Here is a 19,752-nt window from a genome sequence, read left to right as displayed (position 1 = left end):
AGTAGGGAGCACCCGCCCGCACTGTGGGCAGAACAGAAGTCAGCATCTGGGGGAGGCAGCCCAGGCCTTTGGGAACTGGGCCCAGGTTACGGGTCCCCTCTGAGTGTCCCTAGCTTTCCCGCCCCACCCAGGGTCCTCACTCACAGGGGATGGTCCTACTTCCGTGCCTCTCCTCATGGGCCCTCATCCAGAGATGCCCCTTGTGGGCCCAGTTCCTGCAATTCTTCAAGGGTCAGTGCAACGCACTCCAGTTCTTCCACCCTGCCTTCCTTCATCCTTCATCTAGATGGTCAATCACAGCCAACTCTTAGCATCCACATGTAGGAATCCATGGGACTGATATTCACTGGGTGTGCAAGCTGTGTGTGCGCCTTTTCCAAAAACTGGAAAAAATAAATAAATCACAGCCATAAGGAGCTGATATCCCCTAATAGTGACGAGTTTCCTGACTCTTCTTCCAGTGTATTTTTGTCCCTCTATATTAAACTAATGACAATCTAAAATGACAGACTTAGAGGAGAAACCCTCTTTATTTCACTGCCACCAAGGCCCACTGTGTTTCTCTGCCCACAGTGGATACCCAAGGACATTATTTGGGTTAAATACTAGAAGAATTGGTGTTAAAATGAGACAGGTGTGTGCAGTTCCCAGGAAGCACATAAACAGGAAGGATCTTCTAGCGTCCGAGTATAGGATGCAATTTAAACATTAGAACAACTTGACAATTAAACAAAATAAAAAACCTCAAGTTGCCCTTGACATTACCCAGGGCATGCCACCTGCTCACCTGAGCTGCACCAGGAACACCGACATGAACAAGCTGGGCGCTGGGCATGGAGTCCAGGGACCAGCTTCTCAAGCTACCTCTGACTCACAGGCAAAGCTAACTGCAGTCAGGCCGTCTATGATCTGCCTGTTTCCTGCTGCTCTGGGTCCCCTTGACAGACCTGCCTCCTGTTTTGCCAGAGGACACGCCACTTTTGAGAAGGCTCAGGGGGAAACAGATGTTCGTGCTTTGTAGATAATGGAGAGTGGGCAGTCCCCTCCTTCAGTAAATTATTCCCGGGGTTAAAGAGTCGAGAGCCAGCACTCAGCAATTGGGGTGCATAAAAATGCCAATCTCCCACTCCTGGACTTTAAGTCACACAAGTTCCAAGTTTAACACATCACAAGCACTGTTTTGGAAGAATCCAGACTGGCTTTTCCCCTGCTGAGAGCTCTCTGTTGTCAACTTGAGGGAAAGGCCAGTGAGTGTCCCCTTCGCAGTGCGTTGCTGCTAACTATATGTTCTTGTGCAGTGTCTTCTTGCCATCAGGCTGTGGGTACCTGAGGGAGGACAGGCTGGATCCCAGCCACATTTTAATTCCCTGTAGCAGTGCTCTCAACCTAATGGTCTCGGGACCCCTGAAGTCTCTTTAAAATGTCTTTATATTGGCTGTACCTGTTGCTAAAACTAGGGGTTTTAAAACATTGACTTACGAATTCACTTAAAAGTGACGATGACAAACCCATTGCATGTTAACACAGCTGTCCCATTTTTATGAGAGCTACATCCAAAGGAAACGTTCGGGGGGAGAGTTGGCATTGCTGTCCTTTCTGGCACATGGCTTCAATGCCTGGCCTTGCAGGAGGCGGAGTCCTTGGGGCTGTCCTGCAGGATGGCATGGGAAGCTTCCTGTTCGCCTCCCCCAGGGTAAGAGTGGAAAAGCAGAGGACACAGCAAGCTGACCACAGTGAGGGCCGGCTCTGCCTCGGGGCCTCGGGACCCCAGGGGGCTCCTGGAGCACACCTTCAGAGGCAGTGGCCTGAAGTGGTTAGCGTGGTAACTGGCACTGTGCTGGGTGGGGACACGTAGCAGTGACCGTGGGACATGACCTCCACCCTCCGGGACCTAACACACTCTTACGTGTTCAGCTGTGTCTCATACATTTGGAGGATAAAGTCTTAACCCTCAACACCTCAAAATGTGACCTTATGTAGAGTTAAAATCTTCATAGAAATAATTAAGTTAAAATGAGGTCAGGTGAGTGGACTCCAACCCAGTATGCCGGTGTCCTTGGGGAAAGGGATATTGGGGCACAGAGACGCATAGGTGGGTGAGGGGACGGTGGCCAGCTACGAGCCAAGGTGCAAGGCCTCAGGGGAAACCTGCTGTGCTGACCCCCTGGCCTTGAACTTCAGCCTCCAGAACTGTGAGACAATAAATGCTGCTCATGCCCAGCCTGGGGCACTTGCACAGATGGCGCAAGAGATGCTGAACCTGGGTTCAAAGGCAGTTCTGAGGCCCAGGTTGCTGACTCCTAGAAGGGTCCACCATAGAGGTCAAGCCGCCCTTCAATAACTAGCAGGCCCCTTCTGCAGTCGGAGCTCTGAGAACTGGAATTCTCCACAGCGGTGCACGGTTCTCCTAAACGTTTATCATCTTGTTTAAAGAGGAAATAGCTGGCCATTTGCATCACGGCTCAAATCGTAAACCTTCGCTCCAGTGCGCAGTGAGCAGGAAGGAAGTGACCCCACAGTGGCCATTCGCCACCCAGAGGCCCTGCAGCCCTGCAGCCTCACGCCCACCGCCGTCGTGGGGTTGGCAGTGATGAGGGCCTGGATGGCTAGGGATGGTTGCTGTGGTCAGTTTCCCTGGCTGCCCTTTCCCAGGAGTGGATGGCAGGTGGACTCGGTGAGGTACTTCCTGTGTGTGCCAAGTCCTTTACAAATGGCCGTAGATTCTGAATGAAAAGTTCCCAGCATTCCTGTGCGTGAGAATGAATGGAAGTTCCCGTTGCACGTGGCGCAGGCATGGCCATAACATTTTATTAGGTGTGGCTTTTGCTGTTCACATGGCGAGCATACTGTGGACATTCTGATTGCGTTTAGGTTTGAAAATAATAAAACTTAAAAGATAGAAAGAATTTTCTTTGCAGAGCCCTAACGAGGTGGAAAATATTAGTACGTCTCACAGAAGAAGGCAATTTCTGGGCTTTTAGCCAAGACAGCTGAAGAGAGTCCTGCCCAGAGAAACAAGAGCAGTCCTTGGAAAGGCCTGCAAGGCCCTGGGCCCAGCCGTACCTGGCTCACCCTGCACCTTCTGCTGCAACGCTCTCCCTCCCGCCAACGAAAGGCTTCCTTCCTGACCATTCCTGATCCCAGTGTTCCCCCTTCAACCTCCAGTGCCCACCCCTGGCCTGAGCTGGAAGGCAGATTCCCCTGAAGTCCCTCAGTCACCCTCCACGAGGACCACCCTGACCACACCATGAGGAACACCCACCCGCCCCTCTCGCCCCAGCCTCCTCGCGGCTGGGCCTTCCTCCATCACACTTACCATCTTCTGACCTGGTTCTCGGAGTTCACCTGCATGTGGCTCTCCTTGTCCACCTGGTTAAGTCAGATCCTGATGCAGTAGCTCTGGGCCGGGCTGAGGTTCTGCCTATTTAACAAGGACCCACCTGCTACTGCTACTGCTGGTCCACAGGGCCGACTTCAAAAACAAGGTTCTCATTGACTCTATAATTTGATTGAATTTTAAAAATTATTAAAATGTATCTCTTGTCTGCATTTGACAGAATACAAGCCTTATGTACACGGGGGTCTTTTTTTTTTTTTTTTTTTGGTAATTGATGTCATGTAGAAACACCTAGAAGTTTCTGGATTATAAATGGTGTTCAGGACATACTTGTTTAACTTATGAGTAAGTGAATGTTGTCATTCCTGGTGGGGACATGTGATTATAGTGGAGATTAGAGGACTTTCCTATGATGCGAACTTCTATCCTCTTTGAATGAAAGGGTCTTGAACTGCTGACTGGGTCCCGCTCCGTGTGGTGTGGAAGGACCAGTCTTTGGGTGATAACAAAGCCGAGTGGTAACTTCAGGTTGTCAGAGTAGCAGAAGCAAAGATGTTTGCCAAGCTGACTGAGGATGTGCTAGATTGTCCCCAGAGGAAAGTCTGGTGGTGACCAAGCCCTTGGATTGCCTTGGAGTCTGCACGGGGAATCAAGTGCCACCTTAAACACAGTGACACGATTAGAGTTGCCATTGAGACTGCCCCTCCTCTGTGTTGGACCTTGTCCTCTGGTGCTTACACCTATGGGGCCTTGGGTCACCGCGACTGAAGGGGGGTGAAACCTAGCAAGCTACAGGGCACCCGCTTGCCATCCCTCCAGAGCACTTTCTCCCTGGAAACTAGACAGGCTGTGTGAGGTGACAGTGCTGAGGTCACTGGAGGAGCTCACCCAAGGTGGCCTGGGCCTGGGGCAGGAAGTGCCCCAGGAGGGTCCTTGGAGGAAAAGGGAAGGTGCAGGAGCCGGGGTGGGGCTGTCAGGAACCAGGGCAGCAGTGCCGCAGCCCGGAAAGGAGTGTGGGAAAGGAGAGCGGCTGACGGTCTTCAGTGGTCCTGGGTGGACGACGAGGGGCCAGCCCGGAGCCTGGAGCGCGGGGCTGTGGGGAGCCCACTGTCTGTCCCAGGAGGGCAGCATCAGGACCAGCTGCAAGGCCTGAGGAGCCAGTGGGAGATGAAAACTCCGTCATAAAATATTTTCATAAGTACAGCCCTCCCTCGTTACTTGGGTATCTGAGGATCACCTTGGGGACCCAACCCTCAGATGGTCAAGTCCCAAAAGGGTGCAGCATTGGCACCTATCCTAAGCACCTATCCCATACTTTAAGTCATCTCTGGTTACTTAGGATACCTACTCTGATGTTAATGCTGAGTAAACAGTTGTCCTGGATTGTTTAGGGAATAATGACATGGAAAGGAAAAAGTCCATACATGTTACTAGAGATGCAATTAAAAAAAAAAAAAAAAAAAAAATATATATATATATATATATATATATATATGTATATGACTTGCTGTTGGTCTAATCTGTGGCTGAGGAACTTGAGAAAATGAAGGGCTGATGGTTCACCCATAGTTTGGTCCCTTTTTTTTTTTTTTTGGCCCCACAGCATCCCCATGCACCACCAGCTACCGACCCCATCCCTACACCAGGACCCAAACACAGATACTCATTTGCTTAAAAGCAAAGTACAAAGGGAGAGACAATGATGTGTGAAAATCAAGAGAACCATCCCGGGTAAATCCTTCCTGGGTCGATGTGGGGAAGCGAACCATGCTGGTGGAAACTCTGGATCTGCAGCAATTCGTCATTACAGTCCCAGCCTTGGAGGTCAGGGCCGTGAGCACCAGCGTGGCCACCGGTCCCCGGGCCTGGGTGAGGGGTGGAGCATTGGGTGGTCTGGTCGGCTGGGTTTCTTCAGATCAGGAGCTTCGGGGTTAAGGTAAGACAGTGGCACAAGTGTTATCTGATTTCCAGGGCCTCAATTCTTTACACCTTGTTTTAATTTTAAATTAGTCTAAAGCACAGCTTTGTTTACAAATTGGTAGCCTGAGTGCAAGCCAGGAAGGCTAGAGGTCAGGAATGCAGCGTCCTCCATTCTAGGGAAGCTGCTCCCATAAGCAGATGATCCCCTGGGCTCACCGTGCAAGCTGAGGGGTGGGCTCTGAAAGGAGGGAATGCTGCGTAGACCACAGGGCCTGGTTGGCAGGTGACTGACACCGCTCACCTGTCCCCCTCCACCAGCAGGTGTCTTTGTGCTGCTCAGGACTTGCATCATGGTGCCCAGGAGCCCTAGAACTCCCTCCTCTACTCCCGGAAAAGAGAGGTGGTAAATATGTCCATACGTGCCTCCTCCATGGAGGTGAGTGTGGTGAACAGATCCCCAGTAAGGAGACAGTCAGAGACCCTCGTGGAACATCACTGAGATTTCAGGCCATGGAGCTGTTCTGCAGGGCAGACTGGTTTCCATATGAATGAACCCACAGAATTTTAAAGAGCAGTTGTGACTTGCAAAGCAGATGGATTTTCAGAGAGGCTTAAGCCAGAGGCACAAGAGCCCCGCTGGGCATGATCTATGCATGCATAGGTTGGAATTATCAGGCAGGTTTACCATTTATAATTGAGATGCATTGGGGGTTGAGGTCATCACACCCAGAGTCATAAAAATCAAGTGCAGCAACCCGATTATTGGTGCATTGGAAGTGTTGGGACGACAGGGTGTAGACTGGTGCTCACACTGCCTCATGGGAGAAGAGTGAGCTGGGTGCAGAGCATTCACAAAGGTTTTGACACCCTGGCTACTTGGTCACCTTCCTGTGCAACAACTGGGTAAGATTTATGTGCTGGAAAATCTTCTGCAAAGCACTGGCTTAACTTCCTGGCCCTGGGGAGGGAGGGGCCATCATTCATGGAGACCAAGTGCCAGCTTGGCAGGAATTGGCCCCTTGGAGGGGTGAGCACGGGCTCGCTCTCTCCACAGTGGGGATCAGCATCTAAGAAAATGGGAATACCCACTTCTGCCCACGCTCTCTACACTGTGTGAGCATCATTATCTGGGGACTGGATGAAAAGGAAGAGGGATCCCCAGAGCACTGTGTCAACAGTGTTGACTTCCTCCTCTGAGAGCCCCAGTTTCTGCGAGACTTCCTGTTAGGAGAACCAGACGTTCTTATGATTGGTGCATTTTGCACACAGAATAGCTACAGCATCCCCAGGCAGGAGATTGGCTCCCAACCACATTTGGTGACAAAAACCAGCTCTCAAGTGCCGACTTCTTGCCATTAACACAAAATAAGATGTCCACAAGGACATGGGGAATTAAAATCTGCAGACAGTGTGGGCAGAGCCTACAGTTAACTAACCTCTAACCCCCACACACAGCAACCAAACAGTGGCACCTCTGTGCCCGAGAGATCTCCACCCATCTATGAATCTGCTCAAAGATGTCAAAGGGGGAGTTGTAGGCTGGTGTGGCAGAAGAAGGCTAAAAAGAATAGATGTCATTCTGGTGCACAAAGCAACCTTAGGAAAGGTCAGGAGACCAGACCCTCATTTACTAGCTCAGGAGGTAGAAGCCTCAGAACAGGAGGGGCACTGAGTGGCCGAGCCATGAGCTGCTGGCTCTCCAACCAGTGTCCTGTGCTCAGGCTGCTGCTGCTGGATGTCCCCCGGGCACCTGCATCTTGAAGCTGGCCTGATACCCATCTTGGGGGAATGACATCAATTCTTTAAAAAGTTAAGGCTGTTGTAATACCTCCATATGGAAAATTTTGGATCAGATGTCTGAAGGCCTGAGAGAGATGCCTGGTGAACATTAGCTGAACGAGAGACAGAATCATGGGTGGAGGCCAGGACATCTGCTGCTTCTCTTCTGCTTGCCAGGGTTTTCCATGGTGCCAGAATTTCCTCATGAATAAAATACTTGGAATTTTATCGAAAACAATGAATCCATGTGTCAGAGATTCATGGAGGAGACCCATTCCAGATGTGTAGCACACTGTATTTGTAGCATATGTGTGTTTTGAGAAGGCCAAGCACGGGAAAGACCAGAGGAAGGCTACCCCGTCCTGCCTGGCGTGCAGAGGGGACCCTTCCCAGAGAGGAATGATGCACATGACTGTGTCTCTCCATGAGCCTTGGACGGATGTTCTGAGCAGACTCTGGGCCCCTCAAAACCAGAATCATCTGAATTTCCACCTGGGCTTGCAAACTCCCCAAATCAGAAAAGTAGAATGGGGCCGTGAACTTCTTCATAAAGCTGCCATAGAAACATGTCCTTCTACAAGTTTATGGAAAATCCCAAGACGTTTAGGGGAAAATTGATCAATAGCATCATGGACCATCCACCCTGGGAGAGAAGACCTTCCTTCAGGACCCTGAGGAGTGTCAAGAGTGTGCCATGTGCTCCTCTAGGGAAAAAGAGTGATTTCTAAGGACACTGACTGCTCATTCATTTACCCATTGACTTTTCTTTTTCTTTCTTTTTCTTTTTTTTCTTTTTTTTTTTCTTCTTTTTTGCTTTTCTGTCTTTTGGTGGCCCTGGGTTCTTTGTGGGATTGAACCCAGGGCCTTATGAATGCAAAGCAAGCACTCTGCTGCTGAGCTACTTACCCAGCCTGGTTGGTTTTCTAGAGAACACCAGCAGCAGCTGGGGAATGCACCAGGATCCATCCCTTCCCGCACGAAGCCTCTGTTTGATTGACATCAGTATGAAATTGCAGCTGGAAACCCATGAAAGAACTGAACCAGGGGACACAACGTCTGAGTCACACGGGGCCAAAGTGACATGTGTGTTCTTAACAATGAAAGATCCAACATAATCTTCCTCCCCAATCAGACAGACACACAATTTTAAAATTCAACGCTTAGGAAGAATAAGCCACCTTGGCATACAGGAGACTGCATAATCCTCTGGCATCTGGCTTATTAGAATAAAATGTCTAGAAATGGAGAATCCTGCCTTGAGCCATGCGAAGACTCTGGCTCAGTCATACCAACTTCCTATGTGATAGTCATTTAAATTTAATATTAAGGCTTTCCGAGCCTTTTCCATGCAGCAGTTCATTTGGGCCATTTAACCAGCTGCTCGGGAGCTGGGCATCTGCGACCTGAGCCAGCTTCGCAGTTGAAGAAATTGTGGCGCTAGCCCAGGTGCACCAGCCTCACCTGAGGACGTTATAAAGTGGATTCTCCCCCAGCAGGGCTGCAGCCCAGAGGCCACACTTCTCACAGGCTCCCAGCAAGCTCAGGCTTGGAGCAGGAAGGGGCTCAGTCACAGAGGGAAAGGGTCCAGCTTGACCCAGGCCCCGACTCCAGACCCAGGACCTTTTTGTTCTGCCACGTCATCGTTGACGACATTTGAGTGCCTCTCCATGCTTCTGCGAAGCTTTGTGATTTAAAAAAACAAAAACAGAAAGCTTTCCATCTCAAATGGGTTATTTAAAACGAGTTACAATAAAGGCTTTCGTATGAATATTCAGAGTGTGACCTGACAGCAATGATTAGAGAAACAAGTGTCAAAGTCAAGAGTACCAGCCACCCCACAGGCAGGCAGAGCTGGAGGACGGAGATGGCCTTTTGTTGCTCAGATTTAAAACATCGTAACAGGGTGCTTCTGCTCATGCTCTGGCATTTTCTTGTTCATCTCCAACAACCAAAGGAAGCCTATGGTGGGAGGAAAATGTTTCTTTGCTAGAGGAAAGAGAAGGTATTAACATCAAACTCATTTTTTTAAGTTAAATTTATTTTAACTGATTCATAAAGACAAAGAAGTCGTGCATCTAGTAGGGTATGGCGTGACCCTCCAGGGGTGCCTGTCCACATTATGCACTGGGCTAACTTCCTGGGTCTCCTCAAACACCATCCTTAACTGACCAGATGCCCCTGGCTGGGCTGAATGCACCCAGCTCATTTGCATTTTGTGTGCATTTGGAGAGCGTGCACAGCCCCAAGATGGCAGAGGGGACTTACTGTGACACTAGGCTGGTAATTCCCCAAGGTTCATTTAAATCTCGTTTCATGATGGGGAGCATGACCATTCCCTGAAAGCTTTCTATGAAGCGCCGGTCTTTCAGAATATTTCTAGGCTTTCTGCTTTCAGAATTCGGGCCTTCTCCTTTTGCTTGGGAAAATTTGGTTTTCTACCAGGGCTTTCTTACCCTTTTCTGTAGGTTTCCCAATGCAGTTCCTGGTTCAAACTTTCGGGGATTTAAATCGAAGCCTGCAGTGCAGTGTCGTGCTCCATGGTAGCATGATGGGGGTGTCGGGGGGGGGGCGGGGGGCGACTGCAGCGAGCCTCTAAACCCCATAATTGCCCATCTCACAGAACGTGTGTCCCCGCTACTTTGGATGATGGAAATTTTGGACTCCACTTAGAGAATCATGACGGGATTCTCTATTATTTCCTGACTCAGTCCTATGATCAATATGAACATCAGCAGATGTGTGATGTCAAGAAACTGTTTTGGTTTAGAAAGACAGAGAAGCAGGACCTGCAGATGGTTGTTTCAATAAAGGTATGGTCAGGGGAGAAGTCGTGTGAGCCAGGGGCCAGCTCAGCCTGCCCAGAGCCCATTAGAGAAAACGAGCCCAGAGCAGGGAAGAGCAGCAGGAGGTGTCTGAGCTAAGGTTGTCCTGGCGGAAGCAGGAGATCAAGCCTTGCAGGACAAGAGAGGAACAGGCAAAGGTGGAAAGTGAGAATTCAAGTTCTCTGTATTATTTAGGCAACATCTATCTTGGAGGGCGCAGATTGCCTTAAAGATAAGGAATATATGAAAGTGCTCCATTAATAAAGATAATAAGGATTATCTCCTTATCTTTATATTTGTTAATATATACACATGAGGTATATGTGTGTATACATCTGTATATGCATACATGTTCATAGTATGTGTGTATGCATGTGTGCATATGCAAGCGTGTGTGTGTGTACGTGCAAACATATCCTGAGTCTCATCCCCAGCACTGGGCTGGTATAGCGAGTTGTAAAATCATTTGATACTGAAGCGATACCACATTGGATAAATAGGCTCTTTAGATGGACTTCATTTGCCTACATACATTTTTCCTTTGAGGTTAATCCAAGACTTTTTATATTTTTGAAAGACTAAAATAGCAATGTGTTAAATTAGAAAAACGTGAACACAAAGCTGGATGCTGCATTCGATATCTGAGTTAATGCTTCCTCCTCTCAAGAATTAAGAAAAGAACATCTAGCAGGAAGAAAACTGCCCATGCCCAGCTGGACGAGGCGTCCTGGACTCACACTGCTGGGCTGTGGGCCGTGTGTCATAATCAGCAGACACCCTGGGCAGAGGAGGTTCACGCTGCCATATTGGAACTGGAGAAGTACCAAGGCGGTGGATTGGAATCCCCACTGGGCTGATGCCATTGGGCTCCTGGGCAGAGGGGCTTCTGCTTTGGTTTGTGTTGCTCTTTCCTTCTACAAATGTGATTAGGAACCAGACTTTCCAGAAGCATCTGCTGTGCTTTGCCTTGAAGAGAAACCTCAGATGGTGGGCTGAGACAGCTAATGAGTAGTTTTCCAGTCCTGTTGGGTCCACAGACATCCGTCCCAGGTCCCCCGTGTGGCACGGGCTCTGGAGTGTTCACAGATGGTCTCCCTACCTGCCTGTTTTCCTGTGTATCATTCATTAAGAGAGGGCAGCCATCCACCTGCTGTGAATCCCACACGTGGCCATCTCCTTGGGCCTGAATAATTAATTTGATCAACCACAAGACAGGTGTGTTGGTCTGAACCATTCCCCAGGGATTACATGCACTCGGGGCCTGAGGCTCAGGAAGGCCTGGCTTAGCAGGCTCCTTCCTGGGCTCCGGGAGACCCTCCACTCTCCACTTAGGGCCCTGACCCTTGAATCCAGCCCAGATCCTAGGATTCTGCGCCTTGTGCCCTTTTCTCCTTCCACCTCTTCTCCACTGGCCACTCTCTTTCTAGCTGGCTCCATCTCCTGTGTTCACAGCCACAACCAGGCAGGGCATCGGAAGCCAGCTGTGGAGTGTCCCCTGGTCCACCTTCCTGCTTCTGATTACCCCAGACAGTGGCTGGTGGTCAGCCCGGGGAGGAGCATTCCACCGACAAGGCTGTTCCACCTCCCCCCACTGTGATGCTGCTTCGCTTCCCAATCCTGCCCTCTCATCTGTGGGCAGGGGGACGACGGCCTTTTAAACTATTATAAGGGTTAAAAGATGACCCAGGTGAGAACATAGGCCACTACTTTGCTTGCCATCAGAGAAGAAATACCGACGTCTCCACACTGTGTTGGGAGAGCAAGCACCTCTGTAAGATCAGCGTTTTAAAGCACAACCATGATCTTAAAATGCTTGTTCCACATCATTTTTCTACTTATTATCAAATAATTAAGGCTCATGAGACTTAAGGAAACGGAAGACTGACTTGGGAATCCAGTTCTCCAAGTCTCCCCCTGACCGTCTTGCTCACTTTTGAAAAGTGCATACAGACCCCCTCCCTCAATGGCCCTTCCTTGCCCAGCGGTGGGGACAGCTGGTCATTTGTTAAGATTTTCTCAGTTTCAACACTTGGCCACTCCCAGGTTTTCAGGCAAATTTAAGCATGATGGATTCTCTGTATTAACAATGTAGTATTTTTATGGGCCTTGGGGATCACAAATTAGAAACAAATTTGGGCCCAAATGCTGATTTTCTAACATTTTACTTGAAACTTAAGAACCTAACAAAACACTGATCCATTGCACGGGGATCTTTGAACTCCTGCTGCTGGGAATGTCAGTGTGCACACGGACTGTGTTCCACTCGGTTTTTCTGCTTTAGTTTCTCTTTTTAATCTAAGTGTTCTGGATGCTTTGCTCTCCTTCAGTTCACTTACTTGAAAGTAGACACTCACTTCAGTCTTACACTATGGAATACAATCCAGCTGAATGGCGCTCACATGGTCCTGAAGTCTTAGTGCTCAAATGAAGCAGTCGACGCTGGGATTCTAACACAGCGGTGCCTTTTGTTTGGGGTCGATTCGCTTAGAATTTATGTGCTTCTCCTAAGTCCATAAAAAATGGGCTTGGGAGGCAGCCACTTGCTACATCCCACTACCCCCAACTTCCCTGGAGCTGCAGAAAGACACCTCCACGCCCTGGTGCACACCAGGCTAAAGTTCAGGTCTTTTTATACGAACGTGGAGTCGGCATATTAGGTTATTGTGCCTCATTTCTGTCAGGTTTGGGTTGTTTTTGCAGATCCTAAGCCCCGTGGCTGTCTGCAGGTTCTGAAAGAAGAACATTCCTGTGGACTAGGGACTGCAGACACCCTGGGCAGGCAGGTGGGCAGGTGGTGGGCAGGTAGGCGACAGGCCAGGTGACAGAGGTAGGGAGCAGGGGCCCGTCAGCCACAGCAGGGAGTCCCTGCAGGAGTTGGGAGCTCACATGTTCCTGGTTACTACCAGGCTCTGCACCCCCTTCCGGTTGTAATCCCAGAGCGGCTCCCCTTTGAAGTCCTGGAGCTGGCCGGCGGGGAATGTCTATGGGGGCTTTGGCCATTCAGACTTCACAAGTGGATGATAAACCTCCATCTAGCCAAGTCAGGAGGAGGAACCGAGGAGCCCTGTGGCTCTGCGGCTGGTTTATTAGCGTTTAACTCTGGTGGTCATTGTTGTTGAAACAGGTTTCTGGAAAAGACCCCTTCGTCTTCTCTTTGTCTCCCCCCATGAAAATGGCTTCGGTGGTGGGAGTGTGTGAATCTGTTCATTCCTTCCATTTTCTCAGGCTGCAGCTAATTCTGGGTGCTGGGCGGCCTCTGTGAACTCAGAATCATCACTTCAGGGCTGTGCTTTTTGATTTCTTTCTTCTGTTCAGAATGTGGGCTCTCTTTTAGCCTCTCTGAAATGTTCATCCTGAAGTCTCCTTGAAGGCCGCACCTTTCCCCTTTTGTCAGCCAAAGCAACGGAAGGGTGGCTTTAAAGTTCTGAATTAGAGCACCTCCCTCATTTTTATGCAAAGTCAACTTTGAGATGAATTTTAAGGTTCTTCTCAAAGAAGGGAACTTTGCCTTTTTCACTGCTAGCCCCGGTAAGGTTTTCTGCCCTCTTAATCGATCTCTATTAACTTTGATTCCTTTCTTTAGCGGGCTCTTTGCCGATGTGAGAACAGGTCCTTCCCACAAGCACACGCTTAGGCTTACTTTGAATGTTTTGGTCCCCCCTGCCCCCCAGTACTGTGCTACAGTATTTGGCCAGTGACTTTGTTTAGAAGAATCTCTTACTTTATCTGGGGGAGTGCTAATATTTTAAAGTTATTGCCTGTCTTGTTGTTGTTGAAGGCCTTTTATTTTTAATTCTGTAATTTAAAATTTTGCCCGACTGGTATATGTGACCTGTTTTTGCCAACTTCTGACATAAATCACACATGCATTCATGCCTCTTGTCACCAGAGAGCCAAAGCCAACATTACATAGCGTGTTATTCCCTCGGCGCCTTGCCTGGGTCTGCCGCCCGCCGGGGAGAGGCCGCGGCCTCGGCCTTGTTTTCTGTTGGCAGTTGGTAGACCCTCTGCTCAGCGCTGCTGTGCGAAGGCAGAAGAAACTCTCATTTTGGCCTTGACTGCTCAGCAAGACCACTTCGTCTGTGGTGCCGATTTGACTTTTAACCCTGCGCCTGTGAGCTTGAGCCCGGGCGTCCTCGTTCGCTCACTGTGACCAGGAGAGAGAGGGGTGCAGGTCGCTCCCCGAGCGTCGAGGCTGCCCTCTGCCCCTCCACCACCTCGCCGTGGGTCACCTGGGTCCCTGCAGCGCGTGGTGTGAGTGTGTGGTGCATTTCCCCTGCTCTCCTCCCCTCTGCCTGGTCCTGGCTCTGGCTGGCACAGCCGCCTTGGGGAGAGCGTGTCTCTCTGTTGGAACCTCAGTCTTTCTCAGGGTGTCGCGGGGCTGGGATTCCAGGGGTTCCAATGGGGTCAGGCTGTGGCGTCCCTGCACAGGCACTGCCCTGGGAGCCGACCCTCAAGCTCATTCCTCTGGTTCTTCCTACTGGCTAACTCGTGGTGCCGTGGGTCAGGCCCTTGGGGATCTGGCAGAAGGCTTGGGGCCTGGGCAGTGGAGGGCAAGGGGCAGGGCACAGGCAGGGAGGGCGGCAGCTTTGTAAACGGAATGGCTCTGAGGCCTCCGGAGGTTCCCATCCCAGAAGGCCGCGGAGGGAGGCCACCGCTGCTGGCTGGCATCCCAGTCAGCTCAAAGAGCGAGGAGGAAGCCAATTCAAACACGCTTCCCCAGCCCCCACACAGGACAAGGGCATTCTGGGGCTGGGGGACAGACGGGGCAGATGATCACACAGCTCCCCGCTTGATCTTGGCCGGCTGATTTAAGCCCAGGTTTGGGCCTTTCTGGATCCTGGGAGAGAGAAGGTCTCCCAGTCCCCGCTGCCTCCAAGTCTCCATTAAAAAATATGGCCAAGCTGACGTTTGGTTCCCTTGAGCCCAGAGGAGGGCGAGGACACCAGGGGACGAGGTGAAAACCAGCCCTCTCCTGAGGTTCCTTGTGTGTGTTATAGAAACCAAAATTAGATTGTCTCGCAATTGCTCTGCACAGTTGCCATGCGATAGATCATTCAAGTAGTTGAAATTCCAATCCCATTTGCCTTTGCTGATTTGGCTGTAGACTATAAACACAGCCATAGACTAACCACTTGTTTGACTCAAAACCATAGAAAAATGATCCAACCATGACAAATTTCTATTTCTTCTCATCAAATCATGCAGAAGAGCAAAGATATTAATAGAAAGTACAGAGGGGGAAAAAAAAGAGCTTTTCACTGATCCAGATATTTTAACATCCTGGTATTTGGAAGCATCTGGATAATTCACAGCTTCTTTTTCTTTTCTTTCTTTCTTTCTTTTTTTTTTTTTTTGGTTCATTTATCATCCAGATGTTTGCCATCATAGAAGCACCACTTGGAACTCGACTCCAACTAATAATGTAGAGTGGAAAAATCCGTACCTCTGTCTAGCTGTCCTTTGGTCTCCCGCCTCCCCTCCCTTCTTCGAAGGACTTCTTCCTCCAAATCTCTTGGGAATGGGACAGTTTTGCCAGATGCTTCGGTGTCCGCCTTTACATTTCTTTTTTACTCTTCACGCCCGTTCTGTACCCTGTCTGTTTGAATTATAGATTGCATTTGTCAAATCATGACACAAGCACTTGAATGTCTTCGAAGACCTTTGAAATTCAACTTCCTTGAGTTCAGATTAAAGTGGTCTTCGCTGCTCTGCAGCAGCCGAGCCTGGGGTGGTGGGGACCTGCCTCCCGGGCCTCTAGGCCAACCCGCAGAGTCTGGCGGGAACAAACCCAGGTGCTTTTCCTTCTGAAAGGTAGTCGTGGATACCATAAAAACTAACTGAAACGTGGTGTCCCCATTGAGATGACTCTGTAGACAGCAGCTTTAGATGACTGTCCTCGGCAGTGTCCTGAATCTGTGTCTCTTTGGGCCTCCAGGAAGCATTGTCCGTCGTGAGCGAGGACCAGTCGCTATTTGAGTGTGCCTACGGAACGCCACACCTGGCGAAGACGGAGATGACCGCGTCCTCCTCCAGTGACTATGGCCAGACATCCAAGATGAGCCCGCGTGTCCCTCAGCAGGACTGGCTGTCTCAACCCCCGGCCAGGGTCACCATCAAGATGGAGTGCAACCCCAGCCAGGTGAACGGCTCAAGGTAAGGAGTGAGCTGGCCTGTCCTCCAGACCCCCTCTCCCCACCCCTGTCCCGCTTCTATTCAGACTGCTGAGACGGGGAGGCCCCTGGACGGTGATACTGGGTGTCGTGGGGAAAATGTGCTCTGCAGTGGTTCGTGTTGGGGGTAGAGGCTGTAAGACCAAAAGCTCCCTTTGAACATGGCGTATTCGGTTCTCCTTCCCAGGCATGAGGGCTCTCGGGGAGGGGGCCATGTCCACATGTGGCAAAACTGATCTCTGAGGTTTTATCACTTGGAAAACAGTGTCGTCTTGCACTTTGATGGAGGGACAGTGTCAGCTAGTGGCCAGGCCGTGTCCAAGCCACCTGACTGAGCTGATGAGTCTACTTGGCCAGCCCTGACCCCTCTCCACCCTTCCCCGCGGCTTCCCCCTCCCCATGCAGGCTGGTTTTCCCTCATTTTAACACACACTTAACGCCAGGCTCCCATAATTGTTTCCTGAGTTCGTCATGAACACGTAGCTGTCACTGAGACTGTGTTATCTGGTGCACACCTGTCCCCAGCACGCAAAAGCATTTCTTTGGATGTACATTTGAAAAGTCCAATTAACTCTCATTACAATATGCTTTCCCAGACACGTTCAGGGAAGAGAATATGAGATCTCAAAACAAAGAAAGGTGATTTCCTTTAACAGTCACCTGATCTACCCTTCTCCGTAGCATCCTAAGAATGGTTCCCACTGTCTAGCGCTTTGCTGTGTGAAGGTACTTTTATATCCAGCAGCCCAGCAGCCCCTGAGCAGCCCCATGACGAATGCTTGTCCCCAGCTGGTGGCTGAGGACAGGGATGATAACCCAGAAGTACCATTTAAAGGGGCTCAGAATTTGGGCTGAAGCAGGGTGTTGAGTGCCCACCGCTGTAGCAAGTCCTCTTTGTTACTTTGTGTATGTCTTAGTGTTCAGTGTGTGTAGTGCCAGGCTTTCCAGGCCCTGGAGACCTTGGCATTGACCGATGGTGCAGGGTCAGCCATACCAGGTCATAGTGCCCCATGGGGAATGTCAGCTCAGGGCTGAAGGCTCCACGTGGGGAGGCAGGAGGTGCCTGCACGGCCTGGGCTCCCAGAAGTCTGCTGCTGTGTGCTTGCACTTCCTGAAGGTGGGAGTGACTTAAGTGATGGATGTCCTGTGACAGGTCCTGCAGGTGGAACAGAGGTGGGCTCCTCCCAGGTCCCCAGGAGGGATGAGTCCCAGCATTTCTAAAGGGCCTTGGCAGAAAGGGCAGGCGGAGGGCCCAGGACACCAGAATCATGGGAAGTTAGTAACTTTGAGCAAATGTTTTTGTGCTAAATTCTACGGATTAGAGACTGTTTCTTCTGATCATTAACATTATACTTTCTGAGTCTTAAAAGAATTCGGTGCAGTCAAGTTCTACAGAAAGCAGAAATGTTTATACAGAAGAAGGGGGGGTGGGGCTAAGATGGTGACAGAGCCAAGTCCCTTTCGGAAGGAGTCCTACGGTCCCGTCCCCACGTGCTCATGTTGGGAACACCAAGAACAAGATATGGCCCTAACGCTTTTCCTCCTCAGAGGCTGATGTCCACCTGTGGGGAGTGCACCTGTGTGGGTGTGCATGGAGAGGGTGGGTGGCGACGGAGAGGGACAGGACCTGACAGTGAGCATGGCCGTGCCTTGGCCTGCTGTTTAGACTGTGGCCTGGGCCCACATGTAGGAAGGCCAGTCTGCACAGGGCCAGCCTCCAGGAGCAGAAGGAGCAGGAAGGCGAGGACAGTGTCTCAGAAACAAGGGTTCCTCTGCTCTCTTGTGCTACTTCTGGGTTGATCAAACAGCATAAGACGAGCATGCTGTGTGCAGGGGAAGTCTGGTGAGTCCCAGGGCTGGTGGCTGAGGTCCACTCATCGTCCTGGTCTGGCCTGGGCAACCTGTCTGGCCTGGGTGGTGACCCCAGGGCCTAGGCACAGGTAACTTGACCCCGGCCAAGAAACATATTGGGGCAGCTCACAGCCCCTGACCCTGCAACTAGGGAAGCTCCCGGATGTACCTTCGCTCAGGAGGGAGACGAGACGGGTGCTGGTCTCTTCTGGGGACAGGAAGTTGTGTTCTGGGGCCTACTCTCCCTGCAGGGAGCCCGGCACCTTTCAGCTCTTCCTCTCGGCCCTGGAGCTGCAGCTTGGCTCATACTCTCACGGTAGATGTTCAAGCACAGCTCAGCCTTGAAGAGGCTGGTGATGTGGTTGGGCAGGTGGGTGCCCAGTGAGCATGGCCACACCCTCCTGCTCCTATCCCTGGCCTGTTGGGGCGCCAGCCTGGCAGGCGCTGTTCGTGGAGAAAGCTCCCTCCACCTGGAGTGAGGTCCATGTGCCTCCCCGTCGGAAAGACTCAGCCAGGCAGGAGGAAGGGAGGCTGCGAGCTTCCACCCCAGAGCCTCGTGCGCCCGTGACACCCAGTGATGGTGCCCATGTCAGCCAGGCACCCAGTGGTGGCATGCCCCACCCAGGAACGTTCTGGGGATGCAGTGTGGACAGGTGTCGGTCCTCTCTGCACAAGAGACAGGCTCAGTGCTCAGGACTGACTCTCCAGAGCCCCGTGTCCTGTGGACTTGTGGAGCTGGTGGAGTCTGACCCAGCGCATCCGTGGGTCCAGGGAAACAGCACCTATGGGAGCTTTGAACATTGTAAGAGCTTTATCTTAAGGAATTGGCTCATGCATCGGCAGGGCTGGCAAGTCTGAAGTCTGCACAGGGACTAGAAGCTTCAGCAGGATTCCTGCATCACAGTCTTGAGGCAGAATTGCTTTTCTGGGAAACCTCAGCTTTATCTCCATGGGCCTTCAACTGATTATGAGGCCAACCCACACTGTTCAAGGTAATTTTTTTGTTAACTGATAGTAGATGTTAGCCACCTTTACCAAATGTCTTCATACCTAGATTAGCATTTGATTAAGTCCCTGTGTGCTATAGCATAATCACATTGTCACAAGAAGCCAACCATGGTGCCTGATTCTGTCCAGGTGTCTGCTGCTCAGTGATGGGACCATTCTATTTTCAGATCTCCAAAATAGCATGCCCTGAGGTGGCCAGTTCCCTGACATTGAAGACACTCCCCCTAGCTGGACAGGATGTCGTTGGGGGGTCAGGATCAGATTGATGGTTCGCCAGGGACCTCTGGTCTCTGAGACTCACAGAGCATCGGGAGGTCTCTGGGCAGTCGGTCTCTCTGAATCTGCTGCCCAGGGAGCGTCAGGAAGGAAAAGCACACAGCTCATCAATGCAGCCCAGACTCACGTTGCCTGGAGGGTCAGAAGTGACCCAGGGGTCAGGGGACTCACCTGGATCACATCCCAGGCCTGTGCAGACAGGTCTAGTTCCATGGAAAGAACATGGCCATCAATCCCTCTGCTTTCTCCCGGAGACCCTGGATGGACATCAGGGCTGTACCAGCCTCGTCTGTGGTGCCAGGGCTGGAGGTGGGGTCCTGAGATGTCCATCAGCCACTGGGGGGCTTCCTGCGGGATGCCTGGGGCAGCATGGCTCCCATGAGCAGCACCAACAGGGGTGCAGCTCCTGCACGCGCCACCTTCTGCGTCCTTCAGCTGTGCCAAGGGGCCGGCCTGTCTCCTTGTCCTTCCAGCAGCTACTTCTAATTGCCCCTGCTCTGAGCTTCTGTGTAACGGGCTTTCCTGTAGCAGTATGCCTCTTGGAGCCAAGTACAAGGGGGATTTGGGTTGTCCCAGCTGGCTGCTG

General features: G+C 51.0%; 1 protein-coding gene across 3 annotated transcripts in view; it reads left to right on the top strand.

Moving 5' to 3' along the window:
- Positions 1-19,752, top strand: part of Erg (ETS transcription factor ERG) — a 96,175-nt gene that overhangs the window by 29,655 nt on the left and 46,768 nt on the right. For all 3 annotated transcript variants that reach the window (XM_026399404.2, XM_026399403.2, XM_026399405.2), the window contains exon 2: positions 15,797-16,014. In XM_026399404.2, the coding sequence (XP_026255189.1) occupies positions 15,797-16,014 (218 nt within the window). The remainder of the gene's footprint in view (positions 1-15,796; positions 16,015-19,752) is intronic.

Source organism: Urocitellus parryii, chromosome 2 (assembly GCF_045843805.1).
Source record: "Urocitellus parryii isolate mUroPar1 chromosome 2, mUroPar1.hap1, whole genome shotgun sequence".
Classification (NCBI taxonomy): Eukaryota; Metazoa; Chordata; class Mammalia; order Rodentia; family Sciuridae; genus Urocitellus; species Urocitellus parryii.
This window is presented reverse-complemented; position numbering and strand designations above follow the sequence as displayed.